At 46.2% G+C, this 21,498-nt stretch overlaps 1 protein-coding gene across 6 annotated transcripts in view; it reads left to right on the plus strand.

Annotated features, from left to right (window-relative positions):
• The window catches only part of myo18b (myosin XVIIIB), a 105,612-nt gene that overhangs the window by 54,053 nt on the left and 30,061 nt on the right, over positions 1 to 21,498 (plus strand). For all 6 annotated transcript variants that reach the window (XM_083794204.1, XM_083794199.1, XM_083794202.1 and 3 more), the window contains 9 exons: positions 240 to 359; positions 1,861 to 1,966; positions 8,564 to 8,688; positions 9,735 to 9,889; positions 11,358 to 11,481; positions 12,652 to 12,852; positions 14,484 to 14,594; positions 16,024 to 16,128; positions 19,472 to 19,633. In XM_083794204.1, the coding sequence (XP_083650330.1) occupies positions 240 to 359; positions 1,861 to 1,966; positions 8,564 to 8,688; positions 9,735 to 9,889; positions 11,358 to 11,481; positions 12,652 to 12,852; positions 14,484 to 14,594; positions 16,024 to 16,128; positions 19,472 to 19,633 (1,209 nt within the window). The remainder of the gene's footprint in view (positions 1 to 239; positions 360 to 1,860; positions 1,967 to 8,563; positions 8,689 to 9,734; positions 9,890 to 11,357; positions 11,482 to 12,651; positions 12,853 to 14,483; positions 14,595 to 16,023; positions 16,129 to 19,471; positions 19,634 to 21,498) is intronic.

Raw genomic sequence — 21,498 nt, forward strand, 5'->3', positions numbered from 1 at the left:
ATACATACATGTAGCTCACATGTTGGTGTGTCTTTGTAGCTGGCAGTGTGAACGCAGCATACATACATGCATATAGCTCACATGTTGGTGTGTCTTTGTAGCTGGCAGTGTGAACGCAGCATACATACATACATATAGCTCACATGTTGGTGTGTCTTTGTAGCTGGCAGTGTGAACGCAGCATACATACATACATACATATAGCTCACATGTTGGTGTGTTGGTGTGTCTAATAATAGGTCACGGCGGTGACCTCTGACCTGAGCGACGAGCGATTCCGAGGCGACGCGGTGGGTCAAGCGCTGGACGTGGAGAGAAGCGAACGACTCAGACTGACCAGAGACAACAAAGACCTGCAGGTACCTGTCTGTCTGTCTGTCTGTCTGTCTGTCTAGGGCAGGGGTCTGCAACCCAAGATGTTGAAAGAGCCATTTTCGACCAAAAATAAATTCAAAATCTATCTGGAGCCGCAAAGAAAATTACGCATTATAATGCAGCTTGCCAAGCTTTATTATCTCCCGGGTTGCAACGAAACTAGCAGAATTTAGCATGCTTTCCCTGGAAATGTCTTTCAACGTTACTTTTTTTGTTGTTTGATAGCTTCTCACTGCAGATTAAACATACAGGCAGTCAATCTGCATTGGCTGTGAAGGCAAAAGCCTCTGTCCACGAACTGTTAAATCCTCTGTTTTTCGTCGGCTATCTTTATTTCTCTCCCTGTAGAAGCCATAGCGTAGCAGGCAGCATCCTCACACACCCACTGGTTTGTTTATAATAGACACCTGGCTGGCACGGCACTGAGTGTGTCGCATGCTATGACGCAAATTTTTGTTTAGTTAAGTTTTCCAATTTTGTAAAAATGTGTAGAATAAATATTAAGAATGCTTGTCACGTTTGGCCTCCTACAGAAACCATAAATGAAAAATAATGTATTACTACTTTTAATGCTACAGGGAGCCACTAGGGGTGTGCTCTATAGCCGCATGCGGCTCTATAGCCGCATGCGGCTCTAGAGCCGCCTGTTGCAGACCCCTGGTCTAGGGTACCAACCTTAGAGTATATATTAAGTTGCTCAAAAGCGCATGAGGCGATTTCACTCCTCCTTCCGGGTACAGTAGGAACAGAGTGCATTCTGGGATGGATTGGGGCCAAATCGTTGCTGGCCGTCGCGCTGGCCGTCGACTGTCATCGCCCCGTTTGCGTGCGTTCACGTATGAAACATAGCGTTCACGCGTGATCATCGCCCCAATAACATGAACGTGCGCAATGATAGTCAACGGACCAGTTTGGGCTCGAGCTGCATCCAATGCAAATCTATTAATATATAATATATACTCTAAGGTACCAACAGGTGACAAAGTGGCGCTGTTGAGCTTCACACTGTGCACAGGTGCATGTTGGGAAGCTGAGTTTTTTCTCTTTTTTTTGTATCACTCACTTCAGACAGGTCTGATTCTTTTTAACTTGAAACTGAGTATTTCTACCCTGTGGGAATTGATACTCTTACTTAACCCATTTTGGGGCGGGAACCCGTTTTGGTGTTAGCATTACGTTATGCTTTAGCTATTTTAAAAATAGCAGATCTACAAGCTCATAGCGCGCCACCGGGTGGCGCGCTACGAGCTTGTAGGTCTGCTATTTTTTGAAAAATCGAAGACATTTTTAGAAATCTGATCTCAGGTCAGAATGGGTTAATAATGAAACTGTCAGGATGTAATAGACATTTTTAGAATCTGATCTCAGGTCAGAATGGGTTAATAATGAAACTGTCAGGATGTAATAGACATTTTTAGAATCTGATCTCAGGTCAGAATGGGTTAAAGTAAAAAGGTCTTCTTCCACCACTATGTCCTCTCCCAGACCCGTCTGGATCAGTGTAAGGTTACCATAGCGACCCTGGAGAAGCAGCTGGCTGAGGGGAAACAGAGTGTCCAGAACAAAGACCGACCCACCGGACCAGCCACAGGTACGCACGCACGCCCACACACAACGCACGCACGCACACACACAACGCACGCACACACACACACAACGCACGCACACACGCAACGCACGCAACGCAACGCACACACGCAACGCACGCACACACACACACAACGCACGCACACACGCAACGCACGCAACGCAACGCACACACGCAACGCACGCACACACACACACAACGCACGCACACACGCAACGCACACAACGCACACACGCAACGCACGCACACACACACACAACGCACGCACACACGCAACGCAACGCACGCAACGCACGGCCACACACAACGCACGCAACGCACGCACACACACAGCGCACACAACGCACGCACGCAACGCACGCCCACACACAACGCACACAACGCATGCACGCAACGCAACGCACGCCCACACACAACACACACAACACACGCACGCAACGCAACGCACGCCCACACACAATGCACACAACGCACGCACGCAACACAACGCACGCCCACACACAATGCACACAACGCACGCACGCAACGCAACGCACGCCCACACACAATGCACACAATGCACACAACGCACGCCCACACACAACGCACGCACGCAACGCAACGCACGCCTACACACAATGCACACAACGCACGCCCACACACAACGCACGCACGCAACGCAACGCACGCCCACACACAATGCACACAACGCACGCACGCAACGCAACGCACGCCCACACACAATGCACACAACACACGCACGCAACGCAACGCACGCCCACACACAACGCACGCACGCAACGCACGCCCACACACAACGCACGCACGCAACGCAACGCACGCCCACACACAATGCACACAACGCACGCACGCAACGCAACGCACGCCCACACACAATGCACACAACACACGCACACAACGCAACGCACGCCCACACACAACGCACACAACGCACGCACGCAACGCACGCACGCAACGCAACGCACGCACACACACAACGCACGCACGCAACGCAACGCACGCACACACACACGCACAAAGACAACGCACACAACACACGCACGCAACGCAACGCACGCCCACACACAATGCACACAACACACGCACGCAACGCAACGCACGCCCACACACAACGCACACAACGCAAGCCCACACACAACGCACACAACGCACGCCCACACACAACGCACACAACACACGCACACAACGCACACAACACACGCACGCAACGCACGCCCACACACAATGCACACAACGCACGCAACGCAACGCACGCCCACACACAATGCACACAACGCACGCACGCAACGCAACGCACGCCCACACACAATGCACACAATGCACACAACGCACGCCCACACACAACGCACGCACGCAACGCAACGCACGCCCACACACAATGCACACAACGCACGCACGCAACGCACGCCCACACACAATGCACACAACACACGCACGCAACGCAACGCACGCCCACACACAACGCACACACGCAACGCAACGCACGCCCACACACAACGCACGCACGCAACGCACGCCCACACACAATGCACACAACGCACGCACGCAACGCAACGCACGCCCACACACAATGCACACAACGCACGCACGCAACGCAACGCACGCCCACACACAATGCACACAACGCACGCACGCAACGCAACGCACGCCCACACACAATGCACACAACACACGCACGCAACGCAACGCACGCCCACACACAACGCACACAACGCACGCACGCAACGCAACGCACGCACACACACAACGCACACAACGCGCGCAACGCAACGCACGCACACACACACCCACAAACACAACGCACGCACGCAACACAACGCACGCACGCACACACAGACGCAACGCACTCACGCAACGCAACGCAACGCAAGCCAGTGTTGAATTTGTCGACTAAAACTAAGACGAAAAATGTTCGTCGACTACCTTTTTCCACTGACGAAAACTAAATGGAAACTAAATAAAAACTGAGCTATTGTATGATGACTAAAACTACGACTAAATATACTGACAATTTCGTCAACAAATAAAAACTAGACTAAAATGTTAGGAAGGGACTAGTGGACAAGAGCTCCAGTATAAGTCATTTTACACTTGGTGGCATGCTGAAAATAGCCGATCTATAGAAAGCTCGCGGCGCGTTGTGAGCTTGTAGATTGGCTCGGAAACAACACTGCTTGGTATGAAAAGGGTTGAAAACCCACGGCTCTAACTGTATCTTTTAACCCATTCTGACCTGAGATCAGATTCATATGAGGTTTCCAATGGACACACACTGGTCTGATTAACCCCATTCTGACCTGAGATCAGATTCTAAAAATGTCAGTCGTTCTTCGATTTTTCAAAAATAGCAGACCTACAAGCTTGTAGCGCGACACTCGGTGGCGCGCTATGAGCTTGTAGATCTGCTATTTTTCAATAGCTAAAGCACGACATGATGCTAACACCAAAATGGGTTTCCCGTTCAGAATGGGATAACTTGTCGTTGGTTTTCCAGACAGTGAGATGAACCTGTATCTTCTAACTTGGCGTTGGTTGGTTTTCCAGACAGTGAGATGAACCTGTATCTTATATAACTTGGCGTTGGTTGGTTTTCCAGACAGTGAGATGAACCTGTATCTTATATAACTTGGCGTTGGTTGGTTTTCCAGACAGTGAGATGAACCTGTATCTTCTAACTTGGCGTTGGTTGGTTTTCCAGACAGTGAGATGAACCTGTATCTTCTAACTTGGCGTTGGTTGGTTTTCCAGACAGTGAGATGAACCTGTATCTTATAACTTGTCGTCGGTCGGTCTTCCAGACAGTGAGATGAACCTGTATCTTATATAACTTGTCGTTGGTTGGTTTTCCAGACAGTGAGATGAACCTGTATCTTATAACTTGGCGTTGGTTGGTTTTCCAGACAGTGAGATGAACCTGTATCTTCTAACTTGGCGTTGGTTGGTTTTCCAGACAGTGAGATGAACCTGTATCTTCTAACTTGTCGTCGGTTGGTTTTCCAGACAGTGAGATGAACCTGTATCTTTTAACTTGTCGTCGGTTGGTTTTCCAGACAGTGAGATGAACCTGTATCTTATATAACTTGGCGTTGGTTGGTTTTCCAGACAGTGAGATGAACCTGTATCTTATATAACTTGGCGTTGGTTGGTTTTCCAGACAGTGAGATGAACCTGTATCTTTTAACTTGTCGTCGGTTGGTTTTCCAGACAGTGAGATGAACCTGTATCTTATATAACTTGGCGTTGGTTGGTTTTCCAGACAGTGAGATGAACCTGTATCTTATATAACTTGTCGTTGGTTGGTTTTCCAGACAGTGAGATGAACCTGTATCTTATATAACTTGGCGTTGGTTGGTTTTCCAGACAGTGAGATGAACCTGTATCTTATAACTTGGCGTCGGTTGGTTTTCCAGACAGTGAGATGAACCTGTATCTTATAACTTGGCGTTGGTTGGTTTTCCAGACAGTGAGATGAACCTGTATCTTATATAACTTGGCGTCGGTTGGTTTTCCAGACAGTGAGATGAACCTGTATCTTATAACTTGGCGTCGGTTGGTTTTCCAGACAGTGAGATGAACCTGTATCTTATAACTTGGCGTCGGTTGGTTTTCCAGACAGTGAGATGAACCTGTATCTTATATAACTTGGCGTCGGTTGGTTTTCCAGACAGTGAGATGAACCTGTATCTTATAACTTGGCGTTGGTCGGTTTTCCAGACAGTGAGATGAACCTGTATCTTATAACTTGGCGTTGGTTGGTTTTCCCAGACAGTGAGATGAACCTGTATCTTCTAACTTGTCGTTGGTTGGTCTTCCAGACAGTGAGATGAACCTGTATCTTCTAACTTGTCGTTGGTTGGTTTTCCAGACAGTGAGATGAACCTGTATCTTATATAACTTGGCGTTGGTTGGTTTTCCAGACAGTGAGATGAACCTGTATCTTCTAACTTGGCGTTGGTCGGTTTTCCAGACAGTGAGATGAACCTGTATCTTATATAACTTGGCGTTGGTTGGTTTTCCAGACGGTGAGATGAACCTGTATCTTATAACTTGGCGTTGGTTGGTTTTCCAGACAGTGAGATGAACCTGTATCTTCTAACTTGGCGTTGGTCGGTTTTCCAGACAGTGAGATGAACCTGTATCTTATATAACTTGTCGTTGGTTGGTTTTCCAGACAGTGAGATGAACCTGTATCTTATATAACTTGGCGTCGGTTGGTTTTCCAGACAGTGAGATGAACCTGTATCTTATATAACTTGTCGTTGGTTGGTTTTCCAGACAGTGAGATGAACCTGTATCTTCTAACTTGTCGTTGGTTGGTTTTCCAGACAGTGAGATGAACCTGTATCTTATATAACTTGGCGTTGGTTGGTTTTCCAGACAGTGAGATGAACCTGTATCTTATAACTTGGCGTCGGTTGGTTTTCCAGACAGTGAGATGAACCTGTATCTTATATAACTTGTCGTTGGTTGGTTTTCCAGACAGTGAGATGAACCTGTATCTTATATAACTTGTCGTTGGTTGGTTTTCCAGACAGTGAGATGAACCTGTATCTTATATAACTTGTCGTTGGTTTTCCAGACAGTGAGATGAACCTGTATCTTCTAACTTGGCGTTGGTTGGTTTTCCAGACAGTGAGATGAACCTGTATCTTCTAACTTGGCGTTGGTTGGTTTTCCCAGACAGTGAGATGAACCTGTATCTTCTAACTTGTCGTTGGTTGGTTTTCCAGACAGTGAGATGAACCTGTATCTTCTAACTTGGCGTCGGTTGGTTTTCCAGACAGTGAGATGAACCTGTATCTTATATAACTTGGCGTTGGTTGGTTTTCCCAGACAGTGAGATGAACCTGTATCTTCTAACTTGTCGTTGGTTGGTTTTCCAGACAGTGAGATGAACCTGTATCTTATATAACTTGGCGTTGGTCGGTTTCCCAGACAGTGAGATGAACCTGTATCTTCTAACTTGGCGTCGGTTGGTTTTCCAGACAGTGAGATGAACCTGTATCTTATAACTTGGCGTCGGTTGGTTTTCCAGACAGTGAGATGAACCTGTATCTTCTAACTTGTCGTTGGTTGGTTTTCCAGACAGTGAGATGAACCTGTATCTTCTAACTTGGCGTTGGTCGGTTTTCCAGACAGTGAGATGAACCTGTATCTTATAACTTGGCGTCGGTTGGTTTTCCAGACAGTGAGATGAACCTGTATCTTCTAACTTGTCGTTGGTTGGTTTTCCAGACAGTGAGATGAACCTGTATCTTCTAACTTGTCGTTGGTTGGTTTTCCAGACAGTGAGATGAACCTGTATCTTCTAACTTGTCGTTGGTTGGTTTTCCAGACAGTGAGATGAACCTGTATCTTCTAACTTGGCGTCGGTTGGTTTTCCAGACAGTGAGATGAACCTGTATCTTATATAACTTGGCGTCGGTTGGTTTTCCAGACAGTGAGATGAACCTGTATCTTCTAACTAGGGATGTTGAAAAAAGTTGAAAATCGACTCGATTATCGACTCATGCCTCCCGCGACTCAAAACGTATGAGTCGAAAAATCGTTTTTATTTGTATTATTATTTTTTCAGTCAGTCAGTGCCGCTCGTCGCATGCAAGTTGACTTTGAGCAGAGCGCTGTGGACCCCATCGTCCAAGGGTGTGTGCGTGTGTGTGTGGTGGGTGCAACACTGAATGATCTGTCCCATTGGTCGTGTGCTCGTATCATGAGCCAATGGCTGCAGCTCTGAGCTTCCCAGACCCAGCTCATCTACGTACACATGCCGTAAAGTGAACTGACAGCCACAGGTCTGCTCTGTTCTGAGCGGTGAGCGCTCTTCTCTTCTAGTGAAGAAAGCAGGACAGAGTTGTCAAATAAATCCCGCCGTCATTTATACTGTATTTATTATCCGACCCGACATTAAAATACGGAACAACGTGCGTCCCGTATCAGTTCATTACTCGTGACAGGCTGCAGACACTTGAGAGTTGGGACTAGCGGCTAGCCGATAGCGCCGCTGCTCCTTCAGTTTCATTGTTTACACAATAAAGTTAATTTTTTATTATTGGGATTTGATCATTGATGCAAATTCTAAACATATGGATGCAGCTGCAGAAGTTGTGTTGCTTAAAGGAATGCATAGTTGCGTTCTCCTCAACTGCTGCGCAGCAACAACAAAAATATAAAAATAATGAAGAAAAAAAAGGAAAAAAGTCGTTTGACACGTCGATTTTTGGCCTCGATTCGTCGATTGGCCAAATATGAGTCGTTTGGCATCCCTACTTCTAACTTGGCGTTGGTCGGTTTTCCAGACAGTGAGATGAACCTGTATCTTCTAACTTGGCGTTGGTCGGTTTTCCAGACAGTGAGATGAACCTGTATCTTATATAACTTGGCGTTGGTTGGTTTCCCAGACAGTGAGATGAACCTGTATCTTCTAACTTGGCGTTGGTTGGTTTTCCAGACAGTGAGATGAACCTGTATCTTATATAACTTGGCGTTGGTTGGTTTTCCAGACAGTGAGATGAACCTGTATCTTCTAACTTGGCGTCGGTTGGTTTTCCAGACAGTGAGATGAACCTGTATCTTCTAACTTGGCGTTGGTTGGTTTTCCAGACAGTGAGCTGACCCTGCAGCTGGAGTGTTGTCAGACGGAGGTGGAGTTCCTGCGAAGGCGACTCAAACACACCGAGGAGAAAGTGGAGTCTGAGAAACAGGCCAGACAGCAGCTGGACGCCAAGGTACACACAGACGGAACCCAGAGAAGAAATAGCAGATCTATGATGATAATAATAATAATAATAATAATAATAAAACTTTATTTGTATAGCACCTTTCATGACATCAAATGCAGCTCAAAGTGCTTTACAGAACAATGGAGAATAAAAGAAAAGCAAGGCAACGACATTAAAAAACAAGCAGTAATGCAATACAGTGAGGACATGATGATGATGTCTTGATCTTACATAGTAGTAGATGCTGCTATTTTCGCAGAATGTTACGCCCCAGATGTTGGTGTCCAAATAAAAAAACAAATGCGAAAGTAGAGAGCAAGTATAGAGAGAGTTCTTCTAGGTCCTGTGTGCAGTGCAGTGTGCACCCACTGCACACACACAATGAAGTGGAAACCGAGCTACACTTCCTAACATCAGACATCAGAAACACATATACTTCCCACGGATTACAACCACACACAGATATTTTGAAAACTCCCATATCTGCTGGGCGAAGTACAACAATGTGCAAAACACAGCAGCAAGATTCGTGAGTGGCTGTGATATAGGAGAAGGATATCAAACGGAACACAACCACCCTAAAGAATCATTGTGTAGGCCCAGGCCGTAGCGTAACGGTCTGGGCACCGGACTGGTGATCCAGTCGCGGTGTGCCGCGGGTTCGACTCCCGGACCCGACACGGCCTTTACCGCATGTCATCCCCCCATCTCTCTCCCGTTTCCTGTCAGCCTACTTTCTATCCCTTAAAAAATCAATAAAGGCGTAAGCCGCAAAAAAATATCTTATAAAAAAAAAAAAAGAATCATTGTGTATATTCCTGCACTATACCTGCATCGAATGACCTTGGTACATATAGAATTTGATCTATTGAAGATTCTGACCTTCAAATGTACATCATTTTTGTTTTGATTGTATTGTTGTATTGTTCTTTCTGCTTTGGCAATGTAAACGTATGTTTACTCATGCCAATAAAGCCCTTTGAATTGAATTTAATTGAAATTTGAATTGCGTGTGTGTGTGTGTGTGTGTGTGTGTGTGCGTGTGTGTGTAGGTGGTGTCCCTGCAGAGCCAGCTGGACCAGTCCAGGAGGAGCGTGACGGACCTGAAGCGTCAGTGCCGTCGCGTGACCTCCGACCTCCAGGACGCTCGCGTGCTGACCGACAACCTGCAGGGACGCACGCACGAGCTGGAGCGCAAGCAGAGGAGGTCAGTGTGTCTGTCTGTATATACGATCTAATGTCTGTCCTACACTGCTACAAGCAGAGGAGGTCAGTGTGTCTGTCTGTATACGGTCTAATGTCTGTACCAAATGCTCTAATACACTGCTACAAGCAGAGGAGGTCAGTGTGTCTGTCTTTATATACGATCTAATGTCTGTCCTACACTGCTACGAGCAGAGGTCAGTGTGTCTGTCTTTATATATGATCTAATGTCTGTCCTACACTGCTACAAGCAGAGGTCAGTGTGTCTGTCTTTATATATGATCTAATGTCTGTCCTACACTGCTACGAGCAGAGGAGGTCAGTGTGTCTGTCTTTATATACGATCTAATGTCTGTCCTACACTGCTACAGGCAGAGGAGGTCAGTGTGTCTGTCTTTATATACGATCTAATGTCTGTCCTACACTGCTACAAGCAGAGGAGGTCAGTGTGTCTGTCTTTATATACGATCTAATGTCTGTCCTACACTGCTACAGGCAGAGGAGGTCAGTGTGTCTGTCTTTATATACGATCTAATGTCTGTCCTACACTGCTACAGGCAGAGGAGGTCAGTGTGTCTGTCTTTATATACGATCTAATGTCTGTCCTACACTGCTACGAGCAGAGGAGGTCAGTGTGTCTGTCTTTATATACGATCTAATGTCTGTCCTACACTGCTACGAGCAGAGGAGGTCAGTGTGTCTGTCTTCATATACGATCTAATGTCTGTCCTACACTGCTACAAGCAGAGGAGGTCAGTGTGTCTGTCTTTATATACGATCTAATGTCTGTCCTACACTGCTACAGGCAGAGGAGGTCAGTGTGTCTGTCTTTATATACGATCTAATGTCTGTCCTACACTGCTACAGGCAGAGGAGGTCAGTGTGTCTGTCTTTATATACGATCTAATGTCTGTCCTACACTGCTACAGGCAGAGGAGGTCAGTGTGTCTGTCTTTATATACGATCTAATGTCTGTCCTACACTGCTACGAGCAGAGGAGGTCAGTGTGTCTGTCTTTATATACGATCTAATGTCTGTCCTACACTGCTACGAGCAGAGGAGGTCAGTGTGTCTGTCTTTATATACGATCTAATGTCTGTCCTACACTGCTACGAGCAGAGGAGGTCAGTGGCAGTGTTGTCTTTGGCAGCAAATGTAGGTTTTAGTTTTAGTCATAGTCTCTTGAAAAGTGTCAGGGTCGTGCACACATAGACATCAAAGGGGGCTTTGGCCCCTGCCCCTTTTACCCGTCTGTAAAACAACAAGTGTCCTTTCCGGACCACGATTTACTACAGTGAAATAAATGCAAATGCCACCCCTTTCCTTCCATGCCATATATAGGCATATACCGAAAGGCAGCATTCAGGAGAATTCATTTTTTTCCCCCGAAGTCTCCTGAACCTGAATTTGGTTAAACGTGTGTGTCTGTGTTGTAGGGTTCATTTGGTTAAACGTGTGTGTCTGTGTTGCAGGTTCGACAGTGAACTGACCCAGGCTCTGGAGGGCGCCGACAACGAGAGGGAGAACAAAGACAAAGCCGTCCAGGAGAACACCGCTCTGTGGACCGAGATCTACACCCTGAGGAACACCCTGCAGGTCTGTGTGTGTGTCCGTCTGCCTGCCTGTGTTGTTTTCGTCGACTAAAACTAAGACGAAAAATGTTCGGCGACTACCTTTTTTCACTGACTAAAACTAAATAAAAACTAAATAAAAACGAATCTATGATGACTAAAACTAAGACTAAATATACTGACAATTTCGTCAACAAATAAAAACTAGACTAGTGGACAAGAGATCCAGTTTTATGCTGGGTTGCATGCTGAAAATAGCAGATCTACAATCTCACAACGCGTCGCGCGCTGCGACGCGTTGTGAGATTGTATATCTGCTATTTTCAGCATGCAACCAAAGTGTAAAATATGTCATTACAACGACATCAAGGCCTGTCAAAACACATTTTAGTCGACTAAATCAACTGTAGATTTAGTCGACTAAAATCGTATGACATTTAGTCGACTAAAACTAGACTAAACACTAGAACATTCCAGGTGACTAAAATGTGACTAAAACTAAGTGAAAACTATTCAAGAGACTATGACTAAAACTAAAATAGAAAGTTGCTGCCAAAAACAACAGCGTGCGTCTGATTATTTCTCCAGGTATTTTAAAGGGATAGTTCAGATTCTTTGTGGATTAATTTACCTTTACTGCGTGGCCCCTGCAGTGCCCCCCCCACAAAATGACCGGAACTACTTGATATTTCACCAAAACCAGAGCAGAACTCTCACCACGGGACTCTGGCAATCAATTAATACAGTTGCAACCACTATATTAATGGCAAGTATTTCATACAACTTAAGTTAAAAAAAATCTGAACTATCCCTTTAAGATTAAGATGTTCCCTAAATTTAGCTAATAGCAGCATGCTAAGCAGAATCAGGGAACGCTATGCAAAATACCCCCATGGGTATACATTATACAAGAGCAGGCCCATAGTAAGACTAGTTAATCAGATTAAAACTCCTTCAGCACCACCTGGTGGTCACCAGTTTAGGCTCTGAGTGCCAATTATCCCATTATAAAGAAAGAGAGGACTATTTTTTTTTTTATGTAAAAAAAGAAAATTGTAAAAAAAAATGGCACCCATTGCAAAGACGTCCATAAGACGGGATTACGTCCCTGGCACTTAAACAGGTATCTTCAGTGATTTCACTTATGATGATAAGAGCGCCCCTCACTTCACACGGGTGTGATTTATCTCCGTAGGAGAGCAAGGGGGAGGCGAGCCGTCTGTCCAATCAGAAGGAGGAACTGTGCGCTCAGATCCGTGACCTCAGCCTGCCGCTGGACTTGACCTCTGAGTCCCTGCCTGACCTCAAGAAGCAGCTCCGCCTCCTGGAGAGCACAGCCAATGAGAGAGCGGAGGAGATCACCAAGCAGACCGCCAAGATACAGCAGCAACAGCAGGTTAGCACGCGCGCACACACACACGCAGACGCACGCAGACGCGCACGCACGCACACACCCCTAACCCTAACCATTTTAACCCATTCTGAACGAGAACCCATTTTGGTGTTAGCATCATGTCGTGCTTTAGCTATTGAAAAATAGCAGATCTACAAGCTCATAGCGCGCCACCGAGTGGCGCGCTATGAGCTTGTAGGTCTGCTATTTTTGAAAAATCGAAGAACGACTGACATTTTTAGAATCTGATCTCAGGTCAGAATGGAAAACTGTCAGGATGTAGAAGACATTTTTAGAATCTGATCTCAGGTCAGAATGAAAACTGTCAGGATGTAGAAGACATTTTTTTAATCTGATCTCAGGTCAGAATGAAAACTGTCAGGATGTAGAAGATTTTTTTTTTAATCTGATCTCAGGTCAGAATGGGTTAACAATGTATTTATGTATATATGGGAATTGCAGGACATAAAATAGTTCAGGTGCAGCAAAGTTACATCCCCAAAATCAAGGCATGTGTCCTCAGTCACGATACAACGAGCATGTCATCATGTCACCCAGCATTCCATGGGCACCCATGGGCACCATGGGCACCCATGGGCACCCACGGGCACCCATGGGATTGTCACCCAGCATTCCATGGGCACATTGAGGAGTAGTGTAGCCCATAGATATAAAAAAAATAGATGCCTCAACGCATCGCGTTGTGAGCTTGTAGATTGGCTATGTTCACCATGCAACCCAGTGTAAAAGGACTTATACTGGATCTCTTGTCCACTAGTCCCTTCCTAACATTTTAGTGTAGTTTTTATTTGTTGACGAAATTGACAATAGATTTAGTCTTAGTTTTAGTCATCATAGCTTAGGTTTTATTTAGTTTTTCATCAGTGGAAAAAGCATTTTTTTGTTTTAGTCGACGAAACCAACACGGCTGTCCTTCGGTATACTCCCTCGTGTGAGCAGCTTGCGATGGCAAGCACAGAGGCTGCAAATGCATCTTAAATCTGCTCCCACTACAACTACATTAACGGCGGTATAGTCACACCGGAGCAGTTTAACGTCATGCCCAGGACAGACACACAGCAAGGTTCCCGGTTCCACCCCCGGGCCCTTCAAAGTGTCCTTGAGCAAGACACTGAACCCTCGACAGCTCCCAACGAGCATGCATGGTTTTCCTTTCCTCCATGTGTGTGTGTGTGTGTGTGTGTGTGTGTGTGTGTGTGTGTGTGTGTGTGTGTGTGTGTGTGTGTGTGTGTGTGTGTGTGTGAATGGGATGAATGTAATGCACACTAGACTGTTACACTGTTTTGCATTGCATTTGTAGTGTAGTCGATGTGATATGTATGATCGATGAATTGGGTACAATGGACCACAATGGAAACAAGCCCCTGGGCTTTTTGCGTTCAGCCTTTTGGCATAATCTTTGACTGCAATATTCCTGTACTGTCAATTGTTTTGTATAATGGAACATTATGGCCTCAAATTAGCCTCTCATGTACCTGTACACACTATGTAACAATAAAGTACAACCTTGAATCGTACATTTGCAAACACACTATTCCAGGTGTGCCTTCTTTGACCCCATTGGTTATCAGCTGTATGTATATATATTATATTATATCATATTGTTAATCCAGGTCCACATGCGCTTTGAGCTGGAGCTGGAGAGGATGAAACAGATCCAACTGAAGGAGATGGAGGACAAAGAGGAGGAGCTGGAGGACGTCCACAAGTCCTCACAGAGACGAGTAGGTCACTGTAGCACCACCCATATACACCACCCATACACACCACCACCCATATACACCACCCATACACACCACCACCCATATACACCACCCATACACACCACCACCCATATACACCACCCATACACACCACCACCCATAAACACCACCCATACACACCACCACCCATATACACCACCCATACACACCACCACCCATATACACCACCCATACACACCACCACCCATAAACACCACCCATACACACCACCACCCATATACACCACCCATACACACCACCACCCATATACACCACCCATACACACCACCACCCATATACACCACCCATACACACCACCACCCATATACACCACCCATACACACCACCACCCATAAACACCACCCATACACACCACCACCCATACACACCACCACCCATATACACCACCCTTATACTGTACTGTCCACAAGTCTTCACAGAGACGAGTATATAGGTCACTATAGCACCACCCATATACTGTACTGTCCACAAGTCTTCACAGAGACGAGTATATAGGTCACTATAGCACCACCCATAAACACCACCCATATACACCACCCATATACTGTCCACAAGTCTTCACAGAGACGAGTATAGGTCACTAGCACCACCTATAAACACTAGGGATGCACCGATCCGGCTTTTTGGCATTCGATACCGATTTCGATACATGGGGGTCCAGTATCTGCCGATACAGAGTACCGATCTGATACCCTCCCACAAAGAAACGTAATAACCTATTAAGCTGTATGCCTCACTGTGTGGAGTCTGGAATCATTATTTTGTGTAAGGCAGCATCAAGGCTTGACTTAAACATTACTTTCCCAACTTTGTAAAAGAAAATGTAACAAACACAGATATAAATGCACTGAATTATTTATTAAATAACTGTGCAACAATTAGACCAGGTTAATGTGTGCGCAGGCTAGCCTGGCTGCATTCCACATGTTATACTGTCAATACTACACTGCTGTGTCACAGAGGAGGTAGAGTTGTTTTCATACTGTAATTACACATAATTATCGGATCGGATAATGGATCGGCCACCGATCCGATACCCAATCTAGAATTTTAGCCTGGATCGGCGCCGATCTCCGATACGAGTATCGGATCGGTGCATCCCTAATAAACACCACCCATATACACCACCCATATACTGTCCACAAGTCTTCACAGAGACGAGTATAGGTCACTAGCACCTAGGTTGCACAGAGGTTTTCCAAGCTTTGGCCATAATAGTAGCAGATGATGTAAAATGCTCTGACACCACCACAGTGACACCTCATCAACCAAACCCAGCCATATATACTGTAAATAACACTACATTATTCCATGTACCGGTAATTAAAATGTATCTTATGTGTGTGTGTGTGTGTGTGTGTGTGTGTGTGCGTGTTCTGTGCGTGTGTAGCTGAGGCAGATGGAAATGCAGTTGGAACAGGAGTATGAAGAGAAACAGATGGTCGTTCATGAGAAACATGACCTGGAAGGACTCATCGCAACTCTGTGTGACCAGGTAAACATCATGAAAGGACTCTGTGTGACCAGGTAAACATCATGAAAGGACTCTGTGTGACCAGGTAAACATCATGAAAGGACTCTGTGTGACCAGGTAAACATCATGAAAGGACAACTCTGTGTGACCAGGTAAACATCATGAAAGGACAACTCTGTGTGACCAGGTAAACATCATGAAAGGACAACTCTGTGTGACCAGGTAAACATCATGAAAGGACAACTCTGTGTGACCAGGTAAACATCATGAAAGGACAACTCTGTGTGACCAGGTAAACATCATGAAAGGACAACTCTGTGTGACCAGGTAAACATCATGAAAGGACTCTGTGTGACCAGGTAAACATCATGAAAGGACAACTCTGTGTGACCAGGTAAACATCATGAAAGGACTCTGTGTGACCAGGTAAACATCATGAAAGGACTCTGTGTGACCAGGTAAACATCATGAAAGGACTCTGTGTGACCAGGTAAACATCATGAAAGGACTCTGTGTGACCAGGTAAACATCATGAAAGGACAACTCTGTGTGACCAGGTAAACATCATGAAAGGACAACTCTGTGTGACCAGGTAAACATCATGAAAGGACAACTCTGTGTGACCAGGTAAACATCATGAAAGGACAACTCTGTGTGACCAGGTAAACATCATGAAAGGACTCTGTGTGACCAGGTAAACATCATGAAAGGACTCTGTGTGACCAGGTAAACATCATGAAAGGACAACTCTGTGTGACCAGGTAAACATCATGAAAGGACTCTGTGTGACCAGGTAAACATCATGAAAGGACTCTGTGTGACCAGGTAAACATCATGAAAGGACTCTGTGTGACCAGGTAAACATCATGAAAGGACTCTGTGTGACCAGGTAAACATCATGAAAGGACAACTCTGTGTGACCAGGTAAACATCATGAAAGGACAACTCTGTGTGACCAGGTAAACATCATGAAAGGACAACTCTGTGTGACCAGGTAAACATCATGAAAGGACAACTCTGTGTGACCAGGTAAACATCATGAAAGGACTCTGTGTGACCAGGTAAACATCATGAAAGGACTCTGTGTGACCAGGTAAACATCATGAAAGGACTCTGTGTGACCAGGTAAACATCATGAAAGGACAACTCTGTGTGACCAGGTAAACATCATGAAAGGACAACTCTGTGTGACCAGGTAAACATCATGAAAGGACAACTCTGTGTGACCAGGTAAACATCATGAAAGGACAACTCTGTGTGACCAGGTAAACATCATGAAAGGACTCTGTGTGACCAGGTAAACATCATGAAAGGACAACTCTGTGTGACCAGGTAAACATCATGAAAGGACTCTGTGTGACCAGGTAAACATCATGAAAGGACTCTGTGTGACCAGGTAAACATCATGAAAGGACAACTCTGTGTGACCAGGTAAACATCATGAAAGGACAACTCTGTGTGACCAGGTAAACACCATGAAAGGACAACTCTGTGTGACCAGGTAAACATCATGAAAGGACAACTCTGTGTGACCAGGTAAACAACATGAAAGGACAACTCTGTGTGACCAGGTAAACATCATGAAAGGACAACTCTGTGTGACCAGGTAAACATCATGAAAGGACAACTCTGTGTGACCAGGTAAACATCATGAAAGGACAACTCTGTGTGACCAGGTAAACAACATGAAAGGACAACTCTGTGTGACCAGGTAAACATCATGAAAGGACAACTCTGTGTGACCAGGTAAACATCATGAAAGGACAACTCTGTGTGACCAGGTAAACATCATGAAAGGACAACTCTGTGTGACCAGGTAAACATCATGAAAGGACAACTCTGTGTGACCAGGTAAACATCATGAAAGGACAACTCTGTGTGACCAGGTAAACATCATGAAAGGACAACTCTGTGTGACCAGGTAAACATCATGAAAGGACAACTCTGTGTGACCAGGTAAACATCATGAAAGGACAACTCTGTGTGACCAGGTAAACATCATGAAAGGACAACTCTGTGTGACCAGGTAAACATCATGAAAGGACAACTCTGTGTGACCAGGTAAACATCATGAAAGGACAACTCTGTGAGACCAGGTAAACATCATGAAAGGACAACTCTGTGTGACCAGGTAAACATAATGAAAGGACAACTCTGTGTGACCAGGTAAACAGTAGTATATATTGTCGCACCCATTCCTGGGGCCCAAAATCTTTGGCAACTTTGCAGGGCAAATTCTCTACTTTGGGGTTTCCGGTTCAACAAGTTTCAGATGGTCATATCTTCTTCATTTTCTTTCCCAATTTCAATGAACAATACATCATAATGAAAGCTTACATTATGTAGTTTCATAATATGTGAAAAACTGAAAAATTACCATGGCCCCCTTGTTTATCAAACCACTGGACTCGGTCACATACTATACTATACTATACTATACTATACTATACTATACTATACTATACTATACTATACAGTGCTATGACTACATCAAATGCAATTCTAGTGCTGTCAACGTAACATGCTATACGTCTGTATAAAATGCTATCTAAGTCTACATAAAGTGCTATCAGGGCAAGTGCTATGGGCCACGATGGAGTCTGAAAAGGTGGGTTTTCAGACTACGGCGTGAAGAGTGGGAGTGAGGCTGCAGTTCTGATTGTAACGGGTAACACCCATTAACACCTTGTAACAGCTCCAGGTTCCGGTTCAGGTTTATTTGTCATAAATTATGTATAAATACAATTACATTATTTTAGTTTGAGCACTCTCAGTCTTATAGACACCAGTGTAAACAGGACGAAAACTAATAAAACAGCTATAGTGCAAAAGAAAGAACACAAAAACAAAAAAGAAATGGCAGCTGTTCAGCAGCCTGGCTGCCTGGGGGAAGAAACTCGTACGGGTGGTACGAGATCTGATGCTCTGGGAGCGTTTTTTTTGGAAGGGAGTTTAGTTGGAACAGGGTATTTGCGGGATGGCTGCAGGTGTCTTTAATGATGCTGTGGGCTTTCTTCGTACAGCGAGTGGTGTAGATGTTACGGAGACTATAGGTAATGCTGTGCCGATGATTTTAACTGCTGTTTTAACCCATTCTGAACGGGAACCAATTTTAGTGTTAGTGTCATGTTATGCTTTAGCTATTGAAAAATAGCAGATCTACAAGCTCGTAGCGCGCCACCGAGTGGCGCGCTACGAGCTTGTAGATCTGCTATTTTTGAAAAATCGAAGAACGACTGACATTTTTATAGAATCTGATCTCAGGTCAGAATGGGTTAATCAGACCAGTGTGTGTCCAGTGGAAACCTTGTGTGAATCTGATCTCAGGTCAGAATGGGTTTAACGGCCTTGTTGTGGTATGCAGGTGGGTCACAGGGACTTTGACGTGGAGAAGAGGCTCCGCAGGGACCTGAAGAGGACCCACGCTCTGCTGGTGGACGCCCAGCTGCTGATGTCCACCATCGACCAGCCGGGGAAGAAGCAGACCAACGGCAGCAAGGACGACATCGAGAGGCTGCACTTCCAGGTGACTCCACTGGACACTTCACTCAGGGAGGGGGAGGGAGGGAGTATTTCACTGGACACTTCACTCAGGGAGGGGGGAGGGAGGGAGTATTTCACTGGACACTTCACTCAGGGAGGAGGGAGGGAGTATTTCACTGGACACTTCACTCAGGTAGGGGGGAGGGAGTATTTCACTGGACACTTCACTCAGGGAGGGGGAGGGAGGGAGTATTTCACTGGACACTTCACTCAGGTAGGGGGGAGGGAGTATTTCACTGGACACTTCACTCAGGGAGGGGGAGGGAGGGAGTATTTCACTGGACACTTCACTCAGGTTGGGGGAGGGAGGGAGTATTTCACTGGACACTTCACTCAGGGAGGAGGGAGGGAGTATTTCACTGGACACTTCACTCAGGGAGGGGGAGGGAGGGAGTATTTCACTGGACACTTCACTCAGGTTGGAGGGAGGGAGTATTTCACTGGACACTTCACTCAGGGAGGGGGGAGGGAGGGAGTATTTCACTGGACACTTCACTCAGGTTGGGGGGAGGGAGGGAGTATTTCACTGGACACTTCACTCAGGGAGGAGGGAGGGAGGGAGTATTTCACTGGACACTTCACTCAGGTTGGGGGGAGGGAGGGAGTATTTCACTGGACACTTCACTCAGGGAGGGGGAGGGAGGGAGTATTTCACTGGACACTTCACTCAGGGAGGGGGAGGGAGGGAGTATTTCACTGGACACTTCACTCAGGTAGGGGGGAGGGAGTATTTCACTGGACACTTCACTCAGGGAGGAGGAGGGAGGGAGTATTTCACTGGACACTTCACTCAGGTTGGGGGAGGGAGGGAGTATTTCACTGGACACTTCACTCAGGGAGGAGGAGGGAGGGAGTATTTCACTGGACACTTCACTCAGGTTGGGGGAGGGAGGGAGTATTTCACTGGACACTTCACTCAGGGAGGAGGAGGGAGGGAGTATTTCACTGGACACTTCACTCAGGTTGGGGGGAGGGAGGGAGTATTTCACTGGACACTTCACTCAGGGGGAGGGAGGGAGTATTTCACTGGACACTTCACTCAGGCAGGAGGGAGGGAGGGAGTATTTCACTGGACACTTCACTCAGGTTGGAGGGAGGGAGTATTTCACTGGACACTTCACTCAGGTTGGAGGAGGGAGGGAGTATTTCACTGGACACTTCACTCAGGTTGGAGGGAGGGAGGGAGTATTTCACTGGACACTTCACTCAGGTTGGAGGGAGGGAGGGAGTATTTCACTGGACACTTCACTCAGGTTGGAGGGAGGGAGGGAGTATTTCACTGGACACTTCACTCAGGTTGGAGGGAGGGAGGGAGTATTTCACTGGACACTTCACTCAGGTTGGAGGGAGGGAGGGAGTATTTCACTGGACACTTCACTCAGGGGGAGGGAGGGAGTATTTCACTGGACACTTCACTCAGGTTGGGGGAGGGAGGGAGTATTTCACTGGACACTTCACTCAGGGAGGGGGAGGGAGGGAGTATTTCACTGGACACTTCACTCAGGGAGGAGGGAGGGAGGGAGTATTTCACTGGACACTTCACTCAGGTTGGGGGGAGGGAGGGAGTATTTCACTGGACACTTCACTCAGGTTGGGGGGAGGGAGGGAGTATTTCACTGGACACTTCACTCAGGGAGGAGGGAGGGAGGGAGTATTTCACTGGACACTTCACTCAGGTTGGGGGGAGGGAGGGAGTATTTCACTGAACATTTCACTCAGGTTGGAGGGAGGGAGGAAGTATGTCCCGGTCCCCGGTTGGAAGGAAAATGCTTTCACAGATTATCCCCAGCTGATGGCTGCACAAGTGGCTTTTGATGTAACCATGCTTAAACAGATACATACAAACAT

Source organism: Protomyctophum parallelum (genome assembly GCF_964188405.1).
Source record: "Protomyctophum parallelum genome assembly, chromosome: 21".
NCBI classification, from domain to species: domain Eukaryota; kingdom Metazoa; phylum Chordata; class Actinopteri; order Myctophiformes; family Myctophidae; genus Protomyctophum; species Protomyctophum parallelum.